General features: G+C 41.2%; 1 protein-coding gene across 4 annotated transcripts in view; it reads left to right on the forward strand.

Moving 5' to 3' along the window:
• The window catches only part of MAP3K20 (mitogen-activated protein kinase kinase kinase 20), a 169,260-nt gene that overhangs the window by 140,009 nt on the left and 6,500 nt on the right, over nucleotides 1–22,751 (forward strand). For all 4 annotated transcript variants that reach the window (XM_086358599.1, XM_086358581.1, XM_086358610.1 and 1 more), the window contains 3 exons: nucleotides 210–302; nucleotides 17,441–17,557; nucleotides 20,443–20,517. In XM_086358599.1, the coding sequence (XP_086214725.1) occupies nucleotides 210–302; nucleotides 17,441–17,557; nucleotides 20,443–20,517 (285 nt within the window). The remainder of the gene's footprint in view (nucleotides 1–209; nucleotides 303–17,440; nucleotides 17,558–20,442; nucleotides 20,518–22,751) is intronic.

Genomic DNA, 22,751 nt, shown 5'->3' on the forward strand with positions numbered 1-22,751 from the left:
AGACAAATCATTTGACAAAGTTCTCAAAGGCTTAATATGTCGTTTCTCTTGCTTTAAGCAGTTGGAATGTGTGGCATAATCAAAAAAAAAAAAGAAATTAAACAGTAGATTAGAATGGAAAAAGAAGTGCTGGGAAATCATCTCCTTTACATGAGAAGTAAAAGTAAAAACACTATACGAAATAAACAGTGCTTGGTTTTCTGTTTCAGGGCTCAGTAGGTGAACCAGAAGAAAATGAAGAAAAAATAGTGAATCTTGAACTTGTTTTTGGTTTTCACTTGAAACCAGGGACTGGCCTACAGGTAAATCACATTTTAAATCCTTTGGATAAATTTCAGTCTAATTTACTCTTTTTCTCTCCTGGAACTCAGTGGTTTTATATACCCCCTACCAGCTGGTAACATGATTCTGAGTAAATTTATAGACTTTATAAAATAGAATTTAGTTGAAAGGCTGCCAACTGCCTCTGTAAGCCAATCTAGGAATCTTTCTCATCTAGCTGAAGAGTCCTGGGTGAGCCACCCAAACCCTCAAGGAAACTCATTGCAAACCATGGAGGATGAAGGGAGGGGGTTAAGATTGGGGGCACAGACAGTAGAGTAATTGTTTGTGCTTCCTGGTATCACAAAGAAATTGATTCCAGTTTCTTTGGGGTTTTGTTGTTGTTTAATTTTATTTTTTGGCCATGCCCCATGACATGTGAGGTCTTAGCTCCCTGACCGGGGTCAAACCCGGGGCCCCTACCTTTCAATCATGGAATCTTCACCACTGGACTGCCAGAAAGTTCTGCCAGTTTCTTTGTTTTTTAAGGGAAATCACTTTTATCATATTGAGAGTAGAACACCACCGAGAATGGAACTATAGGCAAAATGGAAACCTAAATTATCAGCTCTAAATGGGGTGGCAGGACTTTTGACCAATTCTCATTCACTTGGAGTGCTACTCGATGTTATTTTTAGAATCTGGGCAAATGGTGTGGGCTAGATGGCATGTGAATTGCAATCATAATAGGTTTCTATTACTTTGGATTACTATGAATAGCTATAATAGTGATCACGTCTACTAATAGGGACCACTCATTGTGTTCCAGGCATGCAGGACTCAGGTGTAGTGCTACTTCTCCTCGTTTTACAAATAAGGAGAGTAAGGATCTGAAAAGCTAAATAATTTGTCCGAGGGTTACATGGCTAGCAAGTAGCAGAAGAAGGATCTGAACGCAAGCCTCTCCGACCCCAGAACCAAGCTCTTAACTACTACACTATTGGTACCTTTCCTTTGATGCCACAAAGAGACCTTGTAAATACAACTCCTCACTACCTGAGCCCGTTGCTTTGGGAGAGCTGGTGGGGCTCAGCTGGCCCACTGGCCCTCACTAATTAAACCTTGCTTACCCCAGGCCATTCCTGGAACCAGCGCTTGGGAATGATAGGAAATTGTTGCAAGGGGTTAGTTTCACCTGGGGCTTCAAAAGATACTCTTTCTAGACTCCTGACAGAGTGTTTTACCTGCACCACTGCAGGTATATTGATGCTCTTGCTGAATGGAAATCTTAGGCTCCTTGTTTGGGCCACAGAACTTGGATGAGTGAAAGCTGCTCTGACTCCAGGTGTCTGGTGTAGGAACGCTTTTCTTCTTCCTCTGTGATCGGATCACTGTCTATTCATTCCTGTGGATAGAAACAGCTTAAAAAGGGGCATAGGAGAGTAAGCTCCTCTCCAGCAATAACCAAGGGCCCTTCCAATCCTGAGAGTCTGCCTGTGGATACCCCAGGTCCATCTGGTGATAAATAAGTTGCACATTGTAATTTGCCTTCTTTGGCATCTACAGCTCTATGGGACTTAATTTATGAGTATTCTGTGTTTAAACATTTTTATGGCTTGTAGGAGGTAAAAGAAGGGGCAAGAATTTTCTTGAAAAAGACTTGTCAAGAGTAGTTTCAGCCAATAAAATTATTTTCAATTCACAAAGAAATGACTTGTTAATACACACATAGTAAAAATCAGAAGCTATAAATAATATTGGAGACCAAATACAGTAGTCTGGTTTTGACCATGATAGTATAGACTTGTTGAGTCATTGCTTATCCACAAGGCCTCAGGTCACTGGAACTTTTGATTATTTGCTGATCCTTGGTCACCCATGCAGAATAATAATTTCATTCATCCACTCAGCAGAAATTTACCTAGGACCTACTGTGTGCCTGGCTCTCTGCTAGATGCTCAGAATGCAAAGTTTAAAAGTATAGCACTGCCTTGCAAGAAAGCCATAGTCTACGGGAAAAAATAGACAAGATCAATGAATGGTTTTAATACAGAATGATGCATTTTTACAATATCATGCACATCATTCAGTGAAAGCACAGTGGATGAGACTGAAAGGGGTGCAGAAAGGAGTCAAAGGAGGATCTTGACATCTTCATGGTAGAGTTTATGCTTGAACTAAAATTTGAAATCTATCAAGAACTGTTAGGTTAGGGAGAAGACATTGAAGGCAAAAGGGACAGCATGTACAAAAGTTCAGAAGCTAGGAGAATACAGGCAGCTCTTCTTTGGGCTAATTTCTATGAGAGCTCACAACTCAAACCTCGCTCTCTCTGGGGCAACTTAGCATAGTGTGGGTAGAATAGAATGGTGAGAGTTTAAGCCACAAGGGTGACTGGGGAACAGGAAAAGAACTGTCTCGTGTGCTAAGCTAAGGAGTTTGAAGAATGCTAAGCATGGCGTAGAGAATCTTCCCTGGTAGCTCAGTGGTAAAGAATCCTCCTGCAATGTAGGAGACGCAGGTTCAACCCTTGGGTCAGGAAAATCCCCTGGAGAAGTAAATGGCAACCCACTCCAGTAATTCTTGCTTGGGAAATCATCCATGGCGTCACAAAAGAGTCTGACATGACAGCGACTTAACAAAAGAGATTCTATTTATGTTTTAAATGATCCCTCAAAAGCACAGATGAGCTGGATGAATTAGAAAGCACTCAGGATAGAGTGAGAAAGGCCTGTGTGTAGCAGAGAGACAACCAGGTGAAAAGGGACAGGAGCTGAGGCTATGACAGTGCCAAGGAAGTGTGTGCATCCAAAGAACTGATCAGACTGGAGCTGAGGTCTGAGGGAGGAGCCAGGATGGTGCCCAGGTTTCTAGGGTGAGCAGCTGGCTAGATGACATTATAATGCAATAGATGAAAAGTGAAATATACAGTGCAAATGTAACACCAAGGCGCTAAAAGTATAAAGCAGTAACTGGAATGGGTGAGGTTAATTAAGAAAAGAAAAGCTTCCCCCTCCCTGCCGCCCCAGTTTTTGGCTGTACCTGTGGCTTGCAGGATCTTAGTTCCCCGACCAGGGGTTCAATCAGCAGTGAAAGCGTGGAGTCCTGACCTCCAGGGAATTTCCAGGAAAAGCTTTTTTGGAAGGGATGTTTTGAATATGAGCTCGAAGAGGCTCATGGTCCTTTGCAAATAACTTTCTGAATATAATGTTTAAAACTTAGGCTTAGAGAGTCCTTCTTTCTGAAGAGCTCAAGTTATTTCATCCTTGTCACCTCATTTACCCTCCTTGGCATTTCTGTGAGATGCATAGGCACATGGTATTGTCATTTTTGATTAGAGAAAGTGTGTTACCAGCTTAGGGTGAGGAGAGGATAGAGCTGAAACAAGAAATTACATCTTCATCATAACCTTTATATTAAACATGTACTTGCTCTCATTCCTGGCCCAAGATATTTAAGCCATCTGGAGACATTCACAAAATAATCCTCGAGTAAATTAGTGTCCAGATCTGAATTACCCAATTATGTGCTAGGCTATATCCTAACATTATGAAATATCTTCTCACAAATGTGCTTTAAATTGCTATTTCAATTCCCCACATGAAAACCTTGTTACATTGACCCTTCAAGGTGGAACCCAAGAGAAAAAGACATCCTCAAAATTCCAATTAACTGAGTTCCCATAAGCCCATCTTTATGGAAAAGGTGCAGCCTTTACCCCCATCTCCATGACTGGAATAAGTTAAATGAGAACATTGAGGCTTTGGAAGTTCTCTCCAAACAGTTAAAATGAAAGATGTGTTCTAAAGGCAGCTATTGGGAATAATGTATGACAATGACTTTATCATGAAAATAGTAGCTGTGTTTTCCCACTGCCTCTGAAAAGGACCACCAGCTAGCTACCACTTAAAATTGGTTTGTTGTGCAGTAACTGGCCTACTGAGAGGAAACAATGGAAATATGGCCTTATCCACCAATATACAAATATATGTAGGAAACAAAGGCTTTCCTTGTAAGACCTGTCAGTCTTTGCTGGTCAGAGCCCCTGACTGTGACCTCAGTCTTTGCTAGTCAGAGCCCCTGACTGTGACCCCACCTCTCGAGATGACCAGGCCCTCATCAGACTCCAGCACCGTAAGTGATTCAAGAATTTGTCCACCAATGAAACCAACATCCTTTTTCCTTTCCTTTTCTCCGACAGCCTGGCAGGGGAAATAATTGGACCAAAGGCTTTCCTGACAATTTAAATTAATAAGAAGTTGAGAATGAGTTTCACCCATTTACCCATTTCTACAGAGTAAAATTAATTATCAATTTAAATAACATTGTGCATTGAGGCAGCCTCGAAGTTGACAGTGGTATTGGCAGAAATTGGGTCTTTCTCAGCTCAGGTTTCCTGGGCGAGGTGCTTACAATGCTTATGATAATTATTATTATTTCATACCTCTCCCAGACACTGTGGCAAGTACTCTGCAAACATTTTTCTGGTGTAATCATTATAACTCACCCTCACAGGGAGCAGTATCCCTGTATTAGACCAGGAGGAAATGAAGGAGGGGAGAGGAAGAGCTCCTCCCCCAGAGCCCCTACCTAGTCAGGGGCAGGTCCAGCCCAAGGCCTCAGCCGCCATGTCATACTGCTTCTTTTTGAAAAGTATCATGCGTGCATGCATGCTAAGTCACTTTAGTCATGTCCAACTCTTTGGGACCCCCACCAGGGTCCTTTGTCCCTGGAATTCTCCAGGCAAGAATACTGGAGTGGGGTGCCATGCCTTCCTCCAGGGGATCTTCCCGACTAAGGGATTGAACCCAGGTCTCCTGCAGCTCCTGCACTGCAGGCAGATTCTTTACCACTGAGCCACCAGGAAAGCCCTTGAAAAGTATCAGATTCAGTCCCCAAAATAGGTGCATTGGCAGTAAAAAGGCAAACATTTTTTTGGTCATTTGATACTAAACCACCAGTACTTTTGTTTCATGTGGAAGGTGCCTTGTGTTTGTAACCTAAGGCCTTTGACTTGCTACAGAAGGAAAGCAGCTTACAGAATCTCAGGCAGCTTCATCCACTCCCCAGGGTGGCAACCACCCTTTTTATTGGAATATTCAGGTGCATAGAGTTTCTTATTATATCTCTTATCAACTTGCCAGTCAGGAGCATTGATTCTCAAATTGCCAAGGAATAAACTATCAAATTACCCAGCAGTTTTCTCACCGAGCTCCTTTTGAGACTCTGTGTCATAAAAATTCAAAAGCAGAGTTAGGAGGGGACTCTCCGAGGAGCCATCCATTCCTGTGAGTGCTGGACAGTCATAGACTTTGCTCCTGAGTCCTTAGTCCGTTTTCTCCCCCATGGGGCGAGGAAACTTGATTGAAGCTGGGATTCCATGAGTCTAAGTGGATCCCTGCGGTAGAGAAGAGATGGGCTTAGGGGAGAAGCCTGGGGAAGGACACCTTGGCTCCAGCGGACCCTTAATTAAACAGGCTTCCAGCAGCATTTGAAGAGGCAAGCAAACCAGAAAGAGAAAACAAGAGGGACATTTGGAAAAGGTGGAAGCGGCACTAACGGCCCCTTCAGAGTAGAAGACATTCGCTTCCCCTCCCCCTCCCCCCTTCCACCCGTCCCTGTAAGCACCTGGCCCCTTTCTCCCACTCCCCAACCCAGGAAATTCAGTCAACGGTTTCGCTTCTCTGGTTGTTTCATCTGTAGGTTAAAAATGCTGCTTTTTACAAATACTTCCCACTCACGATTGTGCTTCTACATCTTTATTAGATTGCTTATAAAATGTGGCATTTAATAAACTTAATTGAATCTCCAGGCCCTTTCTCAAAGCACTATAAATATCAAAAACTGTGTCAAATAGGGCTTTCCTCCCCCCCCCCCATTATAGAGTTTTTATAAATGGATAGATAAACATGAATAAAATAGAGCACAAAGAAAAGGATTTTGTAAGGAAGTAAAAAGCCAACACCTTTTGTAATTTCAGAAGAACTGAAAGGCAGGGCTTTGCCTTCCTTCGATATGTCTAGCATTTATGAAAAATTCAGTGTATGAAAGTTGATTTTCCATGACCAACTGTTTTTGAGGATAAAATACATGTACACAAGTACGTGTTTGTACTCCTCAGTATATAAGCTTGCAGTGGTAGGGTTCTGTAAGAAATACAAGTTTTAATTGACAGCAAAGGAACAAGTACAGTTCAGAATTTGACCACATGACTTGCTGCTGATTTCTAATTAGCATTGGTTATATGCTTTGTCAAACAGGCCAGGCAGCCTCCTACAGAACTAAGACAAAACTGGAGAGGTATCCAGGACATCATGGCTGATGGATTGATAGTCATGTGTAGAAATGGCATGCCAGAATATGTCTAGTAAATGGAGAAAACAGCCCTGACTTGTAGTGTTTGCAGTTTTCCATGGTGTCAATACTCCTACCATAGCCAAATTCAAATTGCCAATCTGACATCACCGAACTCAAAGTTGGAAAGAGATGAAAGTAATCAGCTCATGAGGCCTGGCCCCAGCACAGACTGGGTCACTCTTAGTCTTCTTGATCAAGATTATGTGGTCCTTTCAAAATCATGAGTAGCAAGGAAGCATGCATGATGAAACATAGGTTTAAATAAATCACAAACATATTACTGCTGGTTTCCAGCTATATTAAAACGTGTAGTTAGCTCAGAGAGCTCCAAGCTCCCCATGAACCCAACTGTTGGCTTAGATCCCCTTGGGTGGCTGTTGGCTCATACAGCTACACTGACCATAGTGTATGAATCATACCTTAGGATTTGAGTTTGTAAAAAGTAAGAATATAATTATAGAAACAGAGAAACAAAACTTAAATTTGTGACTGCCTTTTAAAATGGCTCTAACAGCCACTATTGGCAACTCCATGATGACAGGCACAGTTGTTGATAATAACAGAGATCTTTGCTTTTAGAAGCAGGTTTGGAAAAGTCTCTGTGGATCTGCAGAGAGAAGGCCTCCATAACTCACAGTGACTTGTGTATCCTGAACCAAAATTCAGATCTTGGAAATAATCAACTGTAAAAGGACAGATTATTTGAAGTCAAATTAAAAGAACTATGTTGGAAAATCAAAGATCTATGACAACCACATCAACATTAAGATGTGAACTGAGAATAAGTAATGCCTACTAACTGGGACAATCTTGTTATTTCTTTTTTCAAAAAATTGTATTTCTAAAAGAAAAAAGAAAAAAAATGTATTTCTTGGAGTCATCTCTGGAGACATGGGAGGAGGCAGGAGAAGTAAGTAGGTAAAAGAGCTGTTTTGGTATTTTGAGTAAAAGTTTCTTGTATTTTGAGTAAAATACTTTTGTATTTTGAGTAAAAGTCCTGGGTAAAAGTTTATTTGCAGCCCATTCTGTAGTATTAACAATTTAAGCAGTAATTAGGTAAGCCAGACCACTTTCTGTATTGGTTAAGAAACTCAGTTGGAGACAGAATAGATTCTTAATTATTAAAAAATCAATAAGAAGATTTACCATTCTTTTTTTCCGAGATGAATACTTAGTACCTTCCAATTTCAAATATAGTTTAAAAATAAGTAAATAAAAAAGCCTTTTCCAAATATGTCAACTAACATCTGAGCCATTTCAGGTAGTCAAGTATATAGTGCATCATACGAAAGTATACCTCACTTGACTTCTCACTTTATTTTAGCACCATCCCTAAAGTCTTTTTTCCACCCATAACTCAAATAAAAACCCCCCAAAAGGCAACAGAACAACCTTATCTCCAGTGGTGTCTAGTTGGCACCGGTCTGCCCTGACCTTAGACACAAGCCATTGTTAAGGGTATAACGCATTTACATATTTTGCAATAAAACATCAGTTATTTGCATTACTGTGTCAAGTTTTATTTGATTCTTTCACCTAAAAATGACTCATTTTCCTTTCTTGTATTTTAAAAACCAACTACTCTAAGCTTGTTTGAGAATAATCAAAAATTGCCCATTTAGCTAGAAGTCATTTTCTTTTCAAAAGGCAAATGTTATTTAATCTTTCAGCTGTTCATTGTGCCATCATAAATACTTTCTTTTCAGCACAGTTGTGGGGACTGAAATGAGCCCACTAATTGCCTCCCATTTCGACTGACATGTGGTGGTTTAGTGGAAAGAGAACACAGCAGGGAGAAGGAAATAGGAGGCTGAGAAAATGAGAGCTAATTATTTTCACTGCCTCATGTCAGGCTCTGTGTCAGCCTTGTTTTTACAAACTGGAAGGTTTAGCACTAAATAAAACAAACTGGCGTCATGTTTTTATATACTGGCAGTGTCATGGAAGCAGCTGCACATCTCAAAGACAATATAATGCCTGCGTTCGCATGGACACCATCTGACAGACACTGTGAGCCACGGCTAATGAGGACATCACAGTGGTGCCAAGTGAAAGGTGCTGAATTATGTATGATTCTTCATCAGTACAGCAATAGTCCTGTACATCATTATGAGACATTGTTTTGCTGGAGAGATTAAAACATTCTTAGTTCCAGACCCTGCAACCTATATGCGCTGAAAGAGGTTATTAATGGAATTTTTAGGGAGAGTTTCTTGTGGATTTCTTTGGGGTTGAAAAACAAATCTCGTGGGACAAAGCTGTGATGGGTCACGACACTGTATAGATAAAGAAGAGAGGCAAATTAACCATACTTGCATTATCTTCCTTTTAAAGGCAGCATAATAAAATAGAGTGTAGCAGGGTTATACATAATGATAAATAACCCAGGTGCTATCATGGGATGTTCTTCTCTCCTGCCTTTAAAACAGCAGGTTCCAGCAGCTGAGCGAGATAATAGCAATGCATGTAAAGGAGCCTTTGGAGGCCTAACTCATCAACATCTTACTACTTTTAATACCAGCATGACCAACATTTCTATCGTGTTTTTATTTCATCTTGTATGACTTCTTACATTTCAAAATAGTCAGTCGCCTGCTATGAAACTCTTTCCCTTTTTCCCCCATCTTGAATCTTAAAAAGTTTATTTCGACCTCTGTATTTTAGATTCTAAAATATGTCGTCAGTAGAGGCTTTTTTTTTTTTTTTTAAGGTGGAAGGGCCTCTTTGCTAGAATCTTGAGCATTCTCCAGTGGGATTTTACTTTTTCTCTGGTCATGGGGAAGGGGGCAGGGAGGACATGGGGATTTTAAAAACCTGTATCTCCTCCATTTGACTGGGCATGCCAAGTGTAGCTAAGTGAACTTGCTACAAATCTCCACGCTATAAAATCCCAATTTTGTGAAGTTCTATAGCAGGCAAAATTAATCTGTGGTGGTAGAAATTGGGACAGTGAGTGCCTCTGGTTGTGGAGGAGATGTCAACTGGGAAAGGGCATGAGAGAATTTTCTATGGCAGCGGAATATCTTACCTGTTTAGATAATTTGTTGTCGTTTAGTCTCTAAGCCATGTCCGGCTCTTGCAACCCCATGGACTGTAGCCCGCCAGGCTCCTCTGTCCATGGGATTTCTGAGGCAAGAATACTGGAGTGAGTTGCCATTTCCTTCTCCAGGGGATCTTCCCAACCCAGGAATGGAATCCAAGTCTCCTGGATTGGCAGGCAGATTCTTTACCACTGAGTCACTTGGGAAGTCCATTTGCGTAATTACATGGGTGTATACAATTGTTAAAATTCATTGAACTGTACACTTAAAAACCTGTACACTTTACTGTATGCAAATTATGTTGTTCAGTCACCCAGCTGTGTCTGACTCTCTGCGACCCCATGGACTGCAGCATGCCAGGCCTCCCTGTCCCTCACCATCTCCCGAAGTTTGCCCAAGTTCATGTCCATTGCATCGGTGATGCCATCCAGCCATCTCATCCTCTGATACCTCAATAAAAAATACATAAAAAAAATTTTTTTTATGTCTGTAACCTTCAGATAAAGATCATTTTTGGAGCCTGAAAGCTCAATGTGGAGGTCTATTTCTTCCTCAACTGTCCTGAATAATCTTGCTCCTAGATTTTTAAAGATTTACCTATAATGTTCATGTTTGTGATAAGATTTTGGTAGGAAAAAAAAGAGAGATTGTTGTTTCTGAATTGCCCAGAACTTAATATAATATTTATGTATAACTTTTGTGCTAACTTCAATCACTTTTTCTACTTAGAAACTTTACCTCTATCCTGATGAGTTCTTTTTCTTTCCTTCCTTCTTTCTTTCCTTTTTTTTTTTTTTTTTTTTTTGTGAGAGGGAGAAGGGATGTCTATGTTTAGAATCACATGTATTAGCCTAGGACTCCAAAGAATTTTAAACAGCTTGCAGAGAATGTAATAGTGATTTCTCACAAAGAGATACTTACTTTAGCATTAACTGAGTGTTGTTTAGAATGTTATCTTCACAGTGTAAGAGTTTCTGTTTTACTTGGCCAGTAATCTTAATTCAGAAAAATTTTTCATATAATTGGCAATGCAGAAGCAGTTCAAATGGAATGCTTTCTCATCCTCCATTAACCACATACTTGCTCCTAAAATTATCCAGGTATTTCAGCAGCTGCTGAGATAAATGGTACATATCCTGGGAGCTCAACAGAATTCTTTTTTTCATCAGTTTCCAATGCAAAACTCCCCTCTCCCCAACAGAATGTCACCCACGTCTTGTAGGTTTGCCCTGAGGGGCAGACTGTCTAGCTAGTAGAGAGGTTTTGCTCTTCAGCCCCCAGGGAGGAATTCGCAGGCTTTTGCTCCTGCTCCATTGCCTTCCCCCTGTGGATTAGTAATTAGCACTCCCCAGAGATGTCCAGGGCACAAATTCGAACAGTGGGGATCTTCTTGGGTGGGAATCTAGTTGTGAAATGAAACTCTGTGGTAGTTAGGTCCTGCTTGTGCAAACAGAAGGGAGAAGGTTGTTTCTGCTTTGGAAAGTGGCAGTCCTCCCTAGTCATGAAGCCTAAGCCAGGGCTGGAGGGAAGTGTTTGTGATTCCGGATTCTGGCCCAATCAGTCAAGAAAAGGAGCTTACAGACAGTGAAATGGCACCATATTCACGTTTAACAATGGTCTTTTTCAACAAAGGAGAGGGAAACTAGCTCTGTTGGACTTACTGGAGACTCAGTATTTCTGTCTCTGCCAGGGAGTCCTACAAAAGAACCCACAAGATAATTTGGACTGCTTGTTGACTTTGGAAGGTGGAACTCCTCTGGACTGTAATTCTTACTTTTGTTAACCCATAACAAGGAAAGTTCAGGATTCAGACAAGTCTGAGGGGAAAGCTACTCTTCATAGCACAATAGGTCTACTTGGTTTAGTTCTGAACTCCACTTCTTGCTCTCTGTGTGATCTTGGTCGAGTTAACTTATCCTTCTGTACTTCAGCTTCCTCGTCCAAGATAAGGCTCTCTGGCTGTCCATCACATTTCATAGCCACTGTCCCTGCGGTAATCTGCTGGTTTCTATTAGGAGGGCCACATCAGATCTGTTGAAACTGGAAAGGGCAGAATTGGTGCTATCTAATCCATCTATGTAAGAAGATGTGAGGGTTTTTTTATTTCTATTTACGTCATAAAAGCAGTTGTGGTTATGTTGCCACTTGGCTACACCTTCTTTTTTCCAACAAAGTCCCTGGCACCAGAGTTAGTCAGTGTCCTCTGGGTCAAACTCCTGCCCAAGGAAGCTGCTTTGACACAGCCTGTCCACTCTGGCCAAGTCTCTATTCTAGACAATCTTTGGACCTTCCTGCCTCACTTACCTTCTGGCCCACTCCCTTAGATGGCTGCTAGATGACAGGTTGGCTAATGTAATAACAAATGGGAGCTCTGTTGGTGACCAATATTGGCAACAATAGTAATTATTTCTTTTTTTATATTAAATTTTTTTTATTGAAGTATAGTTGATTTATAATGTTGTATTAATTTCTACCATACAGGAAACACAAATGTTTGTGTGTTCAGACACTTCAGTAGTGTCTGGCTCTGTGCAACCCTATGGACTGTAGCCTTCCAGGCTCCTCTGTCCCTGGGATTCTCCAGACAAGAATACTGAAGTGGGTTGCCATGCCCTCCTTCAGGAAGTCTTCCCAACCAGGGATCAAACCCGCAATCCACATCTCTTACGTCTCCTGCATTGGCAAGTGGGTTCTTTACCACTAGCACCACCTGTAAAGTCCTATATGTAGATATACATATATATGCATGTATATTCTTTTTCATATTTTTCCATTATGGTTTATTATAGGATATTGAATATAGTTCTCTGTGCTATATAGCCAACCCTGTTTATTCAATCTATACATAGTACTTTGCATCTGCTAATCCAAAATTCCCAAGCCATCCCTTCCCCAAGTAATTACGTCTTTGGGAACTCCTAATTTGGCTCTGGCACAGCGCTGAGTACTTTGTTTACATTATCTCATTTAGTCAAAATACAACAACCCACTCGTAAAGAACACTAAGATCCAGACGGGTTACATAATCTGGCTGAGGCTGGGGGCAAAGTGGCAGAACTGGGATTCCAGCTCAGGTAGATGGACTTTAAACTTGTGATCTTTCACCTCCCCTAGAAGGCAATGGCACCCCACTCCAGTACTTTGCCTGGAAAATCCCATGGATGGAGGAGCCTGGTAGGCTGCAGTCCGTGGGGTCTCGAAGAGTCGGACACGACTGAGCGACTTCACTTTCACTTTTCACTTTCATGCATTGGAGAAGGACATGGCAACCCACTCCAGTGTTCTTGCCTGGAGAATCCCAGGGACGGGGGAGGCTGGTGGCTGCCGTCTATGGGGTCGCACAGAGTCGGACACGACTGAAGCGACTTAGCAGCAGCAGCAGCAGTGATGGCTCAGTGTATGACCCTTTTCTATACTGTTTCCATTTTAATAGGATTCCTCAACACCTTAAACCAGATGAGTGAACAATAGAACAATTGCAGATGGCCAGAGGTGAAATGAGTTTCAAAAAGGAGTCCTTCAAGCCCCCATGGGCTCTCAGAGAATAGAGTTGTCTGCTTTTGATTTCTGCCTGTCAGGATGGAGAGTTGTTCACTGACATCCAAAATGACTCTTGAATGTTTCCGATTCAAATATCAATACCCACATTTCTGTCATTCACATCAAACCAAAATCAATAGCTCTCCCTAGCAAATTGAGTGGGTTTTAAACCAGAGCCAATATTCCCACTATCTGGTTCCTATCACTAGCAAGAAACTGAAAAGCTAGCAACTGTGCCTTTAAAATTCTATGTTAGGCTCATAAATATGTAGAATTTTTATTTTTAGTGATACTGTTGATGATTTAATTCACCTCATCCATATGAGGTCCTTTCCAGTGACCTATTGGTTAAGAATTTCTTCTCCAGCATCCCATCCATGGCTGGGTCCTGTGGAATTCAATAACTTGTTTAAATCCTGGGAGTCGTGGAGAATGCTCTTGGACACCTCTGGCTCACCAAATGACAAAAATGCCAGGAACACCTTCATTTTTAAAATTTAAAATGAGTAGATTTTAATTTTTAAAAATTAAAATGGGTAATTTAAAACAGTAAAATTTAAAGGATTTCATTACTTCATTTGTAGATTGCTATTCTTAACTTAAGGAACAATGAAATCACTGATACCCTGAAGATACCTAGGAGTTATATCAGGTGGCTCGGTGGTAAAGAATCCTTCTGCCAGCGCAGGAGATGCAGGTTCTATCCCTGGGTTGGGAAGATCCCCTGGAGAAGGAAATGACAAGCCACTCCATTCTTGCCTGGGAAATCCCATGGGCAGAGGAGCCTTGTGGGCTACAGTCCATGGAGTCACAAGAATTGCACACGACTCAGCAACTAAACCACCACGGCCTTGACACATTAAGTTAATCATCTGGGTGAACACTTCATATTTCCTTTCTTTCTCTCCCAGCTTTGTAACCACGAGTACCTACTTTTTAATGAATGGATAATGCCCCTCTTGTCTTATAACTTCTCTGATTATAGTTTTATTACTTCTCTCGCTATCTTCTTTTATGGTTCAGGTAAAAGGCTTGCTTTAAGATAAGAGAAAAAGAAATTAAAAAATTAAAGGTCTATAACCCTACATGTAGATCCTGTTTCTCCACATTGGATTTTGGGGAACAAGCAGCTAGGGCTGCAGAGGAGGACCTGTGACCACTTGTTATTTTGGTTGTATTGGCAAAGTCTTCACTGGCCCTGCTCCTTCTGGCCTGTGGTCAGTAGCTGGTCCCACTCTGGAGCTCTGACAACCAGCCAGAGAGTCCGTTCTTACCTCCCAGCTGCCCTTCCCTATTGCTTTCTCCTCCAACTTTGGAGCCAGGCAGCTCTGTGCTTTTCTAATCCCACCTGTATCACTTCTTGGCCAGGGAACCCTAGAAAAATTCCTTAATCTGTCCAAGCCTCATTTTTCTCACTTGCCTGACGGGAAAATAAAGCTAACTTGCAGGGTCATTATTGGTATCAAATAAAACAGCACAGTGTCAATAGCCAGCAAGACCCAAGAGCATGGTAAGCACCCCCAGCCTGGGCTCCCTCTGAAGCCCCTTCTGTATGCAGAGCTCCCCTCAGTCTCTGATTGGCAGGGGCCTGCGGTCACAGAGGTGAAACAGAGTGTCAGGCATTTGCACCACAGTTCAAGGTCTTTTAACTGTGCTTTTGACTAACTTCATTCCAAAACTTGGAAGGCAGAAAAAACAGAACTAAGTAAACTCGTCTTTTCTAAGGCTTTTTATTCTAGCCATTGCCTTGAGGAGGCTCTTGCTATTTCAGAGAAGAGCAATCATGACTCCAAAGAGTCATTATCCTGCCCAGTTATCTCAGGGCTCACGTTGCCAGGGTAGCAGTGGCTCCAAAACAAAGAAATACTGAGAGATTTGTCAATTCTGAGCGACTAATTTGACTTGTGTTAGCCAAGAGCAAGGTTTTCATGTTATTGAATAGAACTTTTCCTTCACTAATTGGCTCTCCACCTTATGAACGTGGCTGGGCAAGGAGGGACAGTCGCCTCAGGCCTGGGCCCTTCTTGATTCTGCCATTCCCCTAGAAGCTTTCCTAAAATGTAGGCCCCTCCAGCTTCCTGCTGAAGCCAACAGGTTTTCAACAGTCTCTTTGTTCCTGTTCTTCCACTAATAATTGTGTCTGAGCTTGCTCAGGGACCATTCCAAGTCTGCTGGTGTGAAAGCATGTTTTGGTTTCAGGGTGTAAGGTACTTAGTGCATTATCCTTAATCTCTCAGAATCCTTTGTTATCTAATAACATAAGAGAGAGGATGAATTTATGATCCAGGGGTCAAATTTGGTGCACAGACTGGTTTCTTTTTCCTTTTAATTGCATACACAGTGTTTATCCCCCAACATTTTTATTGCTGCATTTTTCTAAAAGCAAAGTTGAAAAAATGTTATAGAAATTCTTGCATACTCACCTCCTAGATGCAAACAGAAGCATTTTATCCCACTTGTTTTGTTACATCTCTCTATCCTTTTAGCCATCTATCAATCCTTATTTTTTGATGCATTTTAAAGTAATATGTAGATATCAGTATACTTTCTCCTAAGTACTTCAGTATGATAAGAAATGACCACATGTTAAGTATACACACTTAAGTTTTAACAAATACATATACCTTTATAACCCAGCTCAGATTCCCTGGTGGCTCAGTGGTAAAGAATTCACCTGCCAATGCAGGAGATGTGGGTTCTAAGCCTGGGTCCTGCAGATCCCCTGGAGAAGGAAATGGCAACCCACTCTAGTATTCTTGTCTGGGAAATCCCATGGACAGAGGAGCCTGATGGGCTACAGTCCATGGGGTCGCAAAGAGTCGGTCACAACTTAGTGACTAAGCAACAGCGACAATATAATGCAAACTTCTATCAGTAGAGCATTAGCATCCTTGGACATTCCCCTCATGTGTCAATTGCCATCTGCAGAAGCAACCACTTTTCTGAATATTTTCCACTGTAGGTTGGTTTTGTCTATTCTAGAAATTCATGTAAATTGAAGCCTTAGTTTGTTCTTTTTCTCGTACCAGATTTCACTCACTGTAATGCTTTTGCGATTTATCCATGTTGTTGCATGTATCGATAATTCATTCCTTTGTATTGCTAAGTAATATCCCACTCTATGAAAATATCACAGTCCATCCATTCTCCTGTTGATCAGCACTTGGCCTGTTTCCAGTTTTCTTTAGCTATTATGATGCAGCTGCTCAGAAGAATACCAAACAAGTCTTTTTTCATTTCACTTGGGTAAATACTTAGGAGTAGAATTTGTGGGTCATAGAGTACATATATGGTTAGTTTTGTAATAAATTGCCAAAACTTTTCCAACAGTGATTTTACCATTTACACTCCCACCAACAATCCAATAGCTCCAATTCACAACCAACATTTGATGTTCTCAGTCTTAGCCACCTGATAGGTGTATAGTGGGATTTCACTGTGATTTTAATTTACATTCCCCTGGTGATTAATGTTGTAGAGCACTTTTTCATTACATTATCGTTTTACTGAAAATTTAATTAACGTACTAACATTTAAAAAACCAAGAGGTTTCTTATAAGAATCAGATATCCAACTTTTTATGAAATGTTTAAGGACCTATCAAGACTAGGCTCATATTCCCACATGGGAACAATCAACAGAAGATGAGTGGTGGCTTTAGGGCAGTGATCCTTTAGATCCCAGAGAGCCGAACCCTTCCCCTGATGCCTGCCCCAATGGTTGGGCTAATTATCCATTGCCATAGAGCCTCACGTTTCCTGTTAAGAAGAAATGAAGCTATTTCTTGAATCTGTGTCATTATTAACATTGGGAAAGTGAAAGGTAGATCGGGAGAGTCTTATATTTCAAAATAGTGGGAAGACCACATTTCTTTGTGTCAATGGGGAAATATCCCTACAATGTTTAGCATGTAAATTAAATGGGTCTATTTTGAAAGGTTACAATTTAAGGCTCTTAACTGCCTGCCTTTACTCATTTTTATCTGCCTGGCCCCTTTAAGGTGTGGAGTTTGCAACTCCTATTATAGAACACTTAGATTGATAAATGGTGTCTCAAGACTGCCCCGCCTGGGGGTTATTTAGATATAGAAAGAGATCTAATTTCATGTCCTTTTATTGATAAAGGAAAAAAAAATTCCAATAATACTTCATTGAGAATACTTCATGTGTTATAAAACATTGAGACTAAAAAAAAAAATTGCTTTACTTTCTCAAATTCTATAATTTTTCTTTTAATTCCAGGACTGTAAGTGGAAAATGTATATGGAGATGGATGGGGATGAAATTGCAATAACCTACATCAAAGATGTGACATTCAACACTAACCTACCTGATGCAGAGATTTTAAAGATGACAAAGGTAGGGTTCTATTTACGGCTTAAAAGCTTTTTTGAATTCACAGATATCAAACAAAGACATTAAAATACCCCAGTGGTATGCTTTTGTGCTCATGATGTTCATACCAGCTCAGCTTCAAGCTGGCTGTTGAAAGGCACATTTTATTTAGCAGATTGAGATCATAATAGTTTTTTGTTAAAATTCCACTTATGCTGTGTGAACTAAAAAGTACTACAGAAAAGTGTCGTTTAATTTTTTTTAACTTTCTTCTGCATTTCTTTAGGCATATTCTGTCATTTATTAAAGAAAAGAAAATGCTAATGATGAAAATATTTACCTTGAATTTTGGGTCATTTTAAACTTTAAAAAACTTGTCAGGAGAAAGATTTCTTGAATTTCTGGAAGGACTTGGATGAGAGTATCCAAAAGGCACATATTGCAGTCTTCATGGTTTCCTTGAATTCACCCCTGTGAATTCCTGTAGTGACCAGACAGGATCTTACTACTCTGGGTTCAATAGTAGAAGCACACCCATTAAAACGCTGAAGACAGACTTAGAGAAATGCTTAGCTTCTCTTCAAAATAATCATACTGAAAATATACATATAAGACTTCAATTGTAGAAGGTCAACCACTCAGTTAAATAACCACAATGTTAACAGGACAGTTACCCTAAACGTCATAAAAGGCATGAACTCTATCTACTACACGATCGACTGCTTATTCGGTTTCAGGGAAGAAAATGAGGCTGGCAGCAACAAGACAGGGTGCAGACACAAGTGGGGGAAGTGAAAAAAGCCTTCAAATCCCCAGCATTAGACTTGCAAATGTGTTCCCTTCCCAGGCACGAGATTGCTAACCACTCACGTGTGAAAAATCCACCTGCAATGAAGGAAACCAAGGTTCAATCCCCGGGTTGGGAAGATCCCCTGGAGAAGGAAATGGCAACCCACTCCAGTATTCTTGCCTGGAGAATTCCATGGACAGAGGAGCCTGGCGGGCTATAGTCCGTGGAGTGGCAAAGGAGTCAAACGTGACTGAGCAACTAACACTTTCACTTTTAATTTACAAGCATATGCATCAAGTAGATTGACTTGATATTCTTTGTTGGATTGCCCCTGTGTACTGGAAGTTATGTTATTTATCTGTAAAGGTTATGATCTGCTTTCACCTTTCCCTTATTCTGTTGGGACAGACTGTGTTTTGGTGTCTGGGAGCCTGGACACACCTACACTTTCTCTTTCCTCCCCACCTGTGCTGTCTCTGGTTGCTACCGGTTGTTTGTGGCTTCAGTGTCACTGAGAAGCAAGTCACTGCCTGCTAACGGAAGGAAGTCACTCAGAGCAAAAATAACAGGGTGGAGTTACAAAACTAAACATAGGTGTTTCTGCTCTAAGGCTATATATGCATTCCAGAGGAACTGTATCTTCTGCAAAATCATGCACCAACATTTACAAGGCTTCTGGGAGAAAATAGGACTGGGCTGGACCATTCAAAATCTGTAGGACTTTTCAACATCAACAGAAACAATAAAAAATCCTAATTAAGGAAAGAAAAAATACCAAGATTGATTCTTGTCCCAGAAGAGACTAGAAGTTGGCTCCACACCTAGACAAACTTTGTCACTAACTCTCCTGCCTCCCATCTGTTCCTCTAAGGGCCCATAGTCTTTCCTAAAAGTCAATTTCTCTCCTCCAAGAGGCCTATGTCTCCCTCTTCCCTTTCCTCTATAAACATGGCATTTAATCCTAAATTCTTTGAATTACTCATTTTCCCTGGGTATCTCCCATGTATACATGAGGTATAAATGTTAGTAAACTTCTCTTTGTTTTCTCATGTTTAAAAAAAAAAAAGCTCAGTTAAATCTCTACCAAATTTGCTTTGTACCCATTTCATGGTCAGCCAGTCATTTGCAACCTTAAATCTGGAATGACGAGCTGGGGGGTGGGAAGAGAGTGGAGATTCACCTCTAATAAAGACCACTTTCATCTCACTTAAAATAGGACCCAAAGCATAGGCTTCTTCATTACTCATTTATCTTAATGTAGTCAGGAAATGACCCACCCACCCCCAGTTTCATTTGTGCCCACAACGTTGCTGGGTATCCTGATATAACCAGATAGCAGAGTGGTTATGAAACCTCTAAACCAGCCACTGCCTGCACTCAGAAAAAGGGAACACATGTATACCTGTGGCGGATTCATTTTGATATTTGGCAAAACTAATACAATTATGTAAAGTTTAAAAATAAAATAAAATTAAAAAAAAAAAAAAGAAAAAGCACTTTAGGGTCTTCTTAGATTGTTAAGGATTTTTCTTAATTGTGAAAGAGCTTTCTGAGAAGTCTCCCAGATATTAGCATGAGTTAATGATCTAATGATACAACTGAGCAATGCATGAGAAAAGAGAAGCTTGTGGGAGACAAGATTAGCTGTTTACAAACATATAAAAGGATGTCTTATGAAAACCAAACCCCCAAAGATCAGACATTAGCATATTGTGAGTAATCACATGGGAACAAAGAGGGCTTTTCTAATAATCTGACATAGTGGCGTTCATGATAGCCTGACATCACACCCTATTTGCCAATTGTGTACAGCATGACTGGCCTCCAAGAAACCTACGCTGTAGCAGGGCAGGCTGTATTAAGGCAGTTGTTGTTGCTGTTTAGTCTCTAAGTCATGTCTGACCTCTGTGACCCCACGGATCGTAATCCGCCAGGCTCCTCTGTCCATGGGATTTCCTAGGCAAGAAGACTGGAGTGAGTAGCTGTTTCCTTCTCCAGGGGATCTTCCTGACCCAGGGATTGAACCTGTGTGTCCTGCATTGCAGGCTGCTGCTTTACTGCTGCGCCATCAGGGAAGCCCATACTGTAGCACTACACCTTTCTAACTTCTATTTTTCAGCCCCCATTTGTAATGGAGAAGTGGATTGTAGGCATCGTGGAAAATCAGACTGTAGAATGCACTGTCACATATGAGGTAAGCCTGGGTAAGGGGTAGGGGAGAGGGGGCAAGGCCGTTGGCTTCACCATCAGTTTCTCCAAAGGGGTTTTTATTTGCTGCCTCAGGGTGTTTAGCGTTTATTGGAAGAGAAGCTATTTAACCACCATGAATATAGGAAGATCAATATAATTATTCTAACAAAGTAACGAAAGGAAGGAGAACAGGGTGCTTACCTAGAGATTGAAGTATAATTCTTTCATCAGATAATGATTGAGCACCTTCTCAATACAAATGTATGCATGTGCGACACACTAGGGATATGGAACAGTGACCTAAACAAAGCTCTGCCTTCTTGGTGCCTCGAGTTTAACGGTGAGGGTAGATCAGTGAGTGATTCTTCACAAGGACAGGGTACAACCTCTATTACTACCATCAAAACCAGATTCCATATATTTAATATATGAAAAAAATTGAAAAATGTACAAATATTTTAGAAATATTTGCTTTAGAAAAACAAATATTTTAGAAATAGGTGCTATTAAAACTAAAATTCATATATTTAGCAAGTGCCTACCAACAGGTACCATTCTGTGATTTGTTTGTTTAGTCGCTAAGTCATGTCTGACTCTTTGTGACCCCATGGACTGCAGCACACCAGGCTCCTCTGTCCTCTACTGTCTCACAGAGTTTGCTCAAATTCTTGTCCGTTGAATAGGTGATGCTATCATTCTGTGACCAGGGTGGACTAAATCTAAATCTGTACTCTCTCAAGATTTATATATATTCCAGTGGAGGGCTATAGATAATAAATAAATAAATTAGTAATGTCAGAGTGATAAGTGAGAACCAGAAAATAGTGAGACTCAGGGCATTAGATTCAGTGGTCAGGAAAAACCCTTCTTCTCAGTGTGAGGCAGCAGGGAACAGCAGAGGAAGGGCAAGAACAAAGTTTGAAGGACAGAGGACATGACAAGGCTAGAGAGGTGGGCGGGGCCAAGCATAGAGCCTCCTGGGGCCGAGGTGAGGAGTTTGGACTCACTGTAAACGCCATGGTGGGTGTTTTAAGTATTCTGCTGCTTTAAATGATCTAATTATGTTTTTGAAAAGAGCAAGATCTTCATGGTGGTGGAACAATCTGCTTCACAAGGTAGTTTTCTCTACCTGGGAATGGGATGGAGGGAAATAGTTATAGCAGAGTCTTGGCACATGTGGAGATATGGTTAGTATGAATGTAGTTAGTATGTAGCTACCCTCACTAGTATATATGTAGTATGTAGTTAGTATGCAGCTACCCTCAGTAGGACATGCCTTTCATTCATTCACTCCCTTATTCATCTAAGAAACACTTAGCAAGGATTTACCAGGACCTAGACACTGTAAGCAGAGAAGGCAATGGCACCCCACTCCAGTACTCTTGCCTGGAGAATCCCAGGGATGGGGGAGCCTGGTGGGCTGCCGTCTATGGGGTCGCACAGAGTCGGACACGACTGAAGCGACTTAGCAGCAGCAGCAGCAGACACTGTAAGAGGAACTCACACCTGTGTTATTTCAGTAACCTTGTGCAAATACTCAAAGGTAAGGAGCACTATCGTCATGTGGCAGCTAGGGAAAAAACTGGCTCAGAGAGATGAAGGGTGGTCCCAAGGTTTGGGGTGGTCAATGAGAATCCGTGGGGTCACCAAGTTCCTCCGAGTGTGAATAGTTTCCAGCCTTCCTTGGCTATTCTAGCCATTCCCTTCCCAACAGTAAGATGAGGGAAGTCAGCCTCGAATGGACTTCATATGCTGTTGCATAGTGATGTCTTCTGAGCTGCCATGGATTAGCATTTTTAACATGAGAAGTCCAAAGCCTGGCCAGTCCACTTATTCAGGATGACCCAATATTGGAAGCCAGTTAGGATGACAGGCAATGATTTATCCTCCCCAGCCAGGGTACATGCCTGTAGGAAGGAGGCACTGAGAAATAGCCTTAATTGTCAAAGTGTGGCTCGCAGGGCACAGACCTAAATAAAAGAAGTCGACTGGTCTTGAGGAACTGGGAACCTGGGAATCTAGAGCCTGTTGACCACTCCCCAGTACCAAGGAAAAGCTCTCTTTTTAGTAAGTGGACAGTAATAACAGCCAGTTTTCATCTCTGCCTGCCTTAGCTCTGGAGACACGCCTCACCAAATTCTTCTCTTCTCTTTCTCTCTCCCCTGCCTCCTCCTCAGACTGCGGGATGATGTGATAATTGTGTTGGTAACAGTCACTTCAGGGCTTTTTAAAAAATAT

Source organism: Bos grunniens, chromosome 2, assembly GCF_055505025.1.
Source record: "Bos grunniens cultivar Pamir isolate PY7600 chromosome 2, Bosgru_T2T1.0, whole genome shotgun sequence".
NCBI classification, from domain to species: Eukaryota; Metazoa; Chordata; class Mammalia; order Artiodactyla; family Bovidae; genus Bos; species Bos grunniens.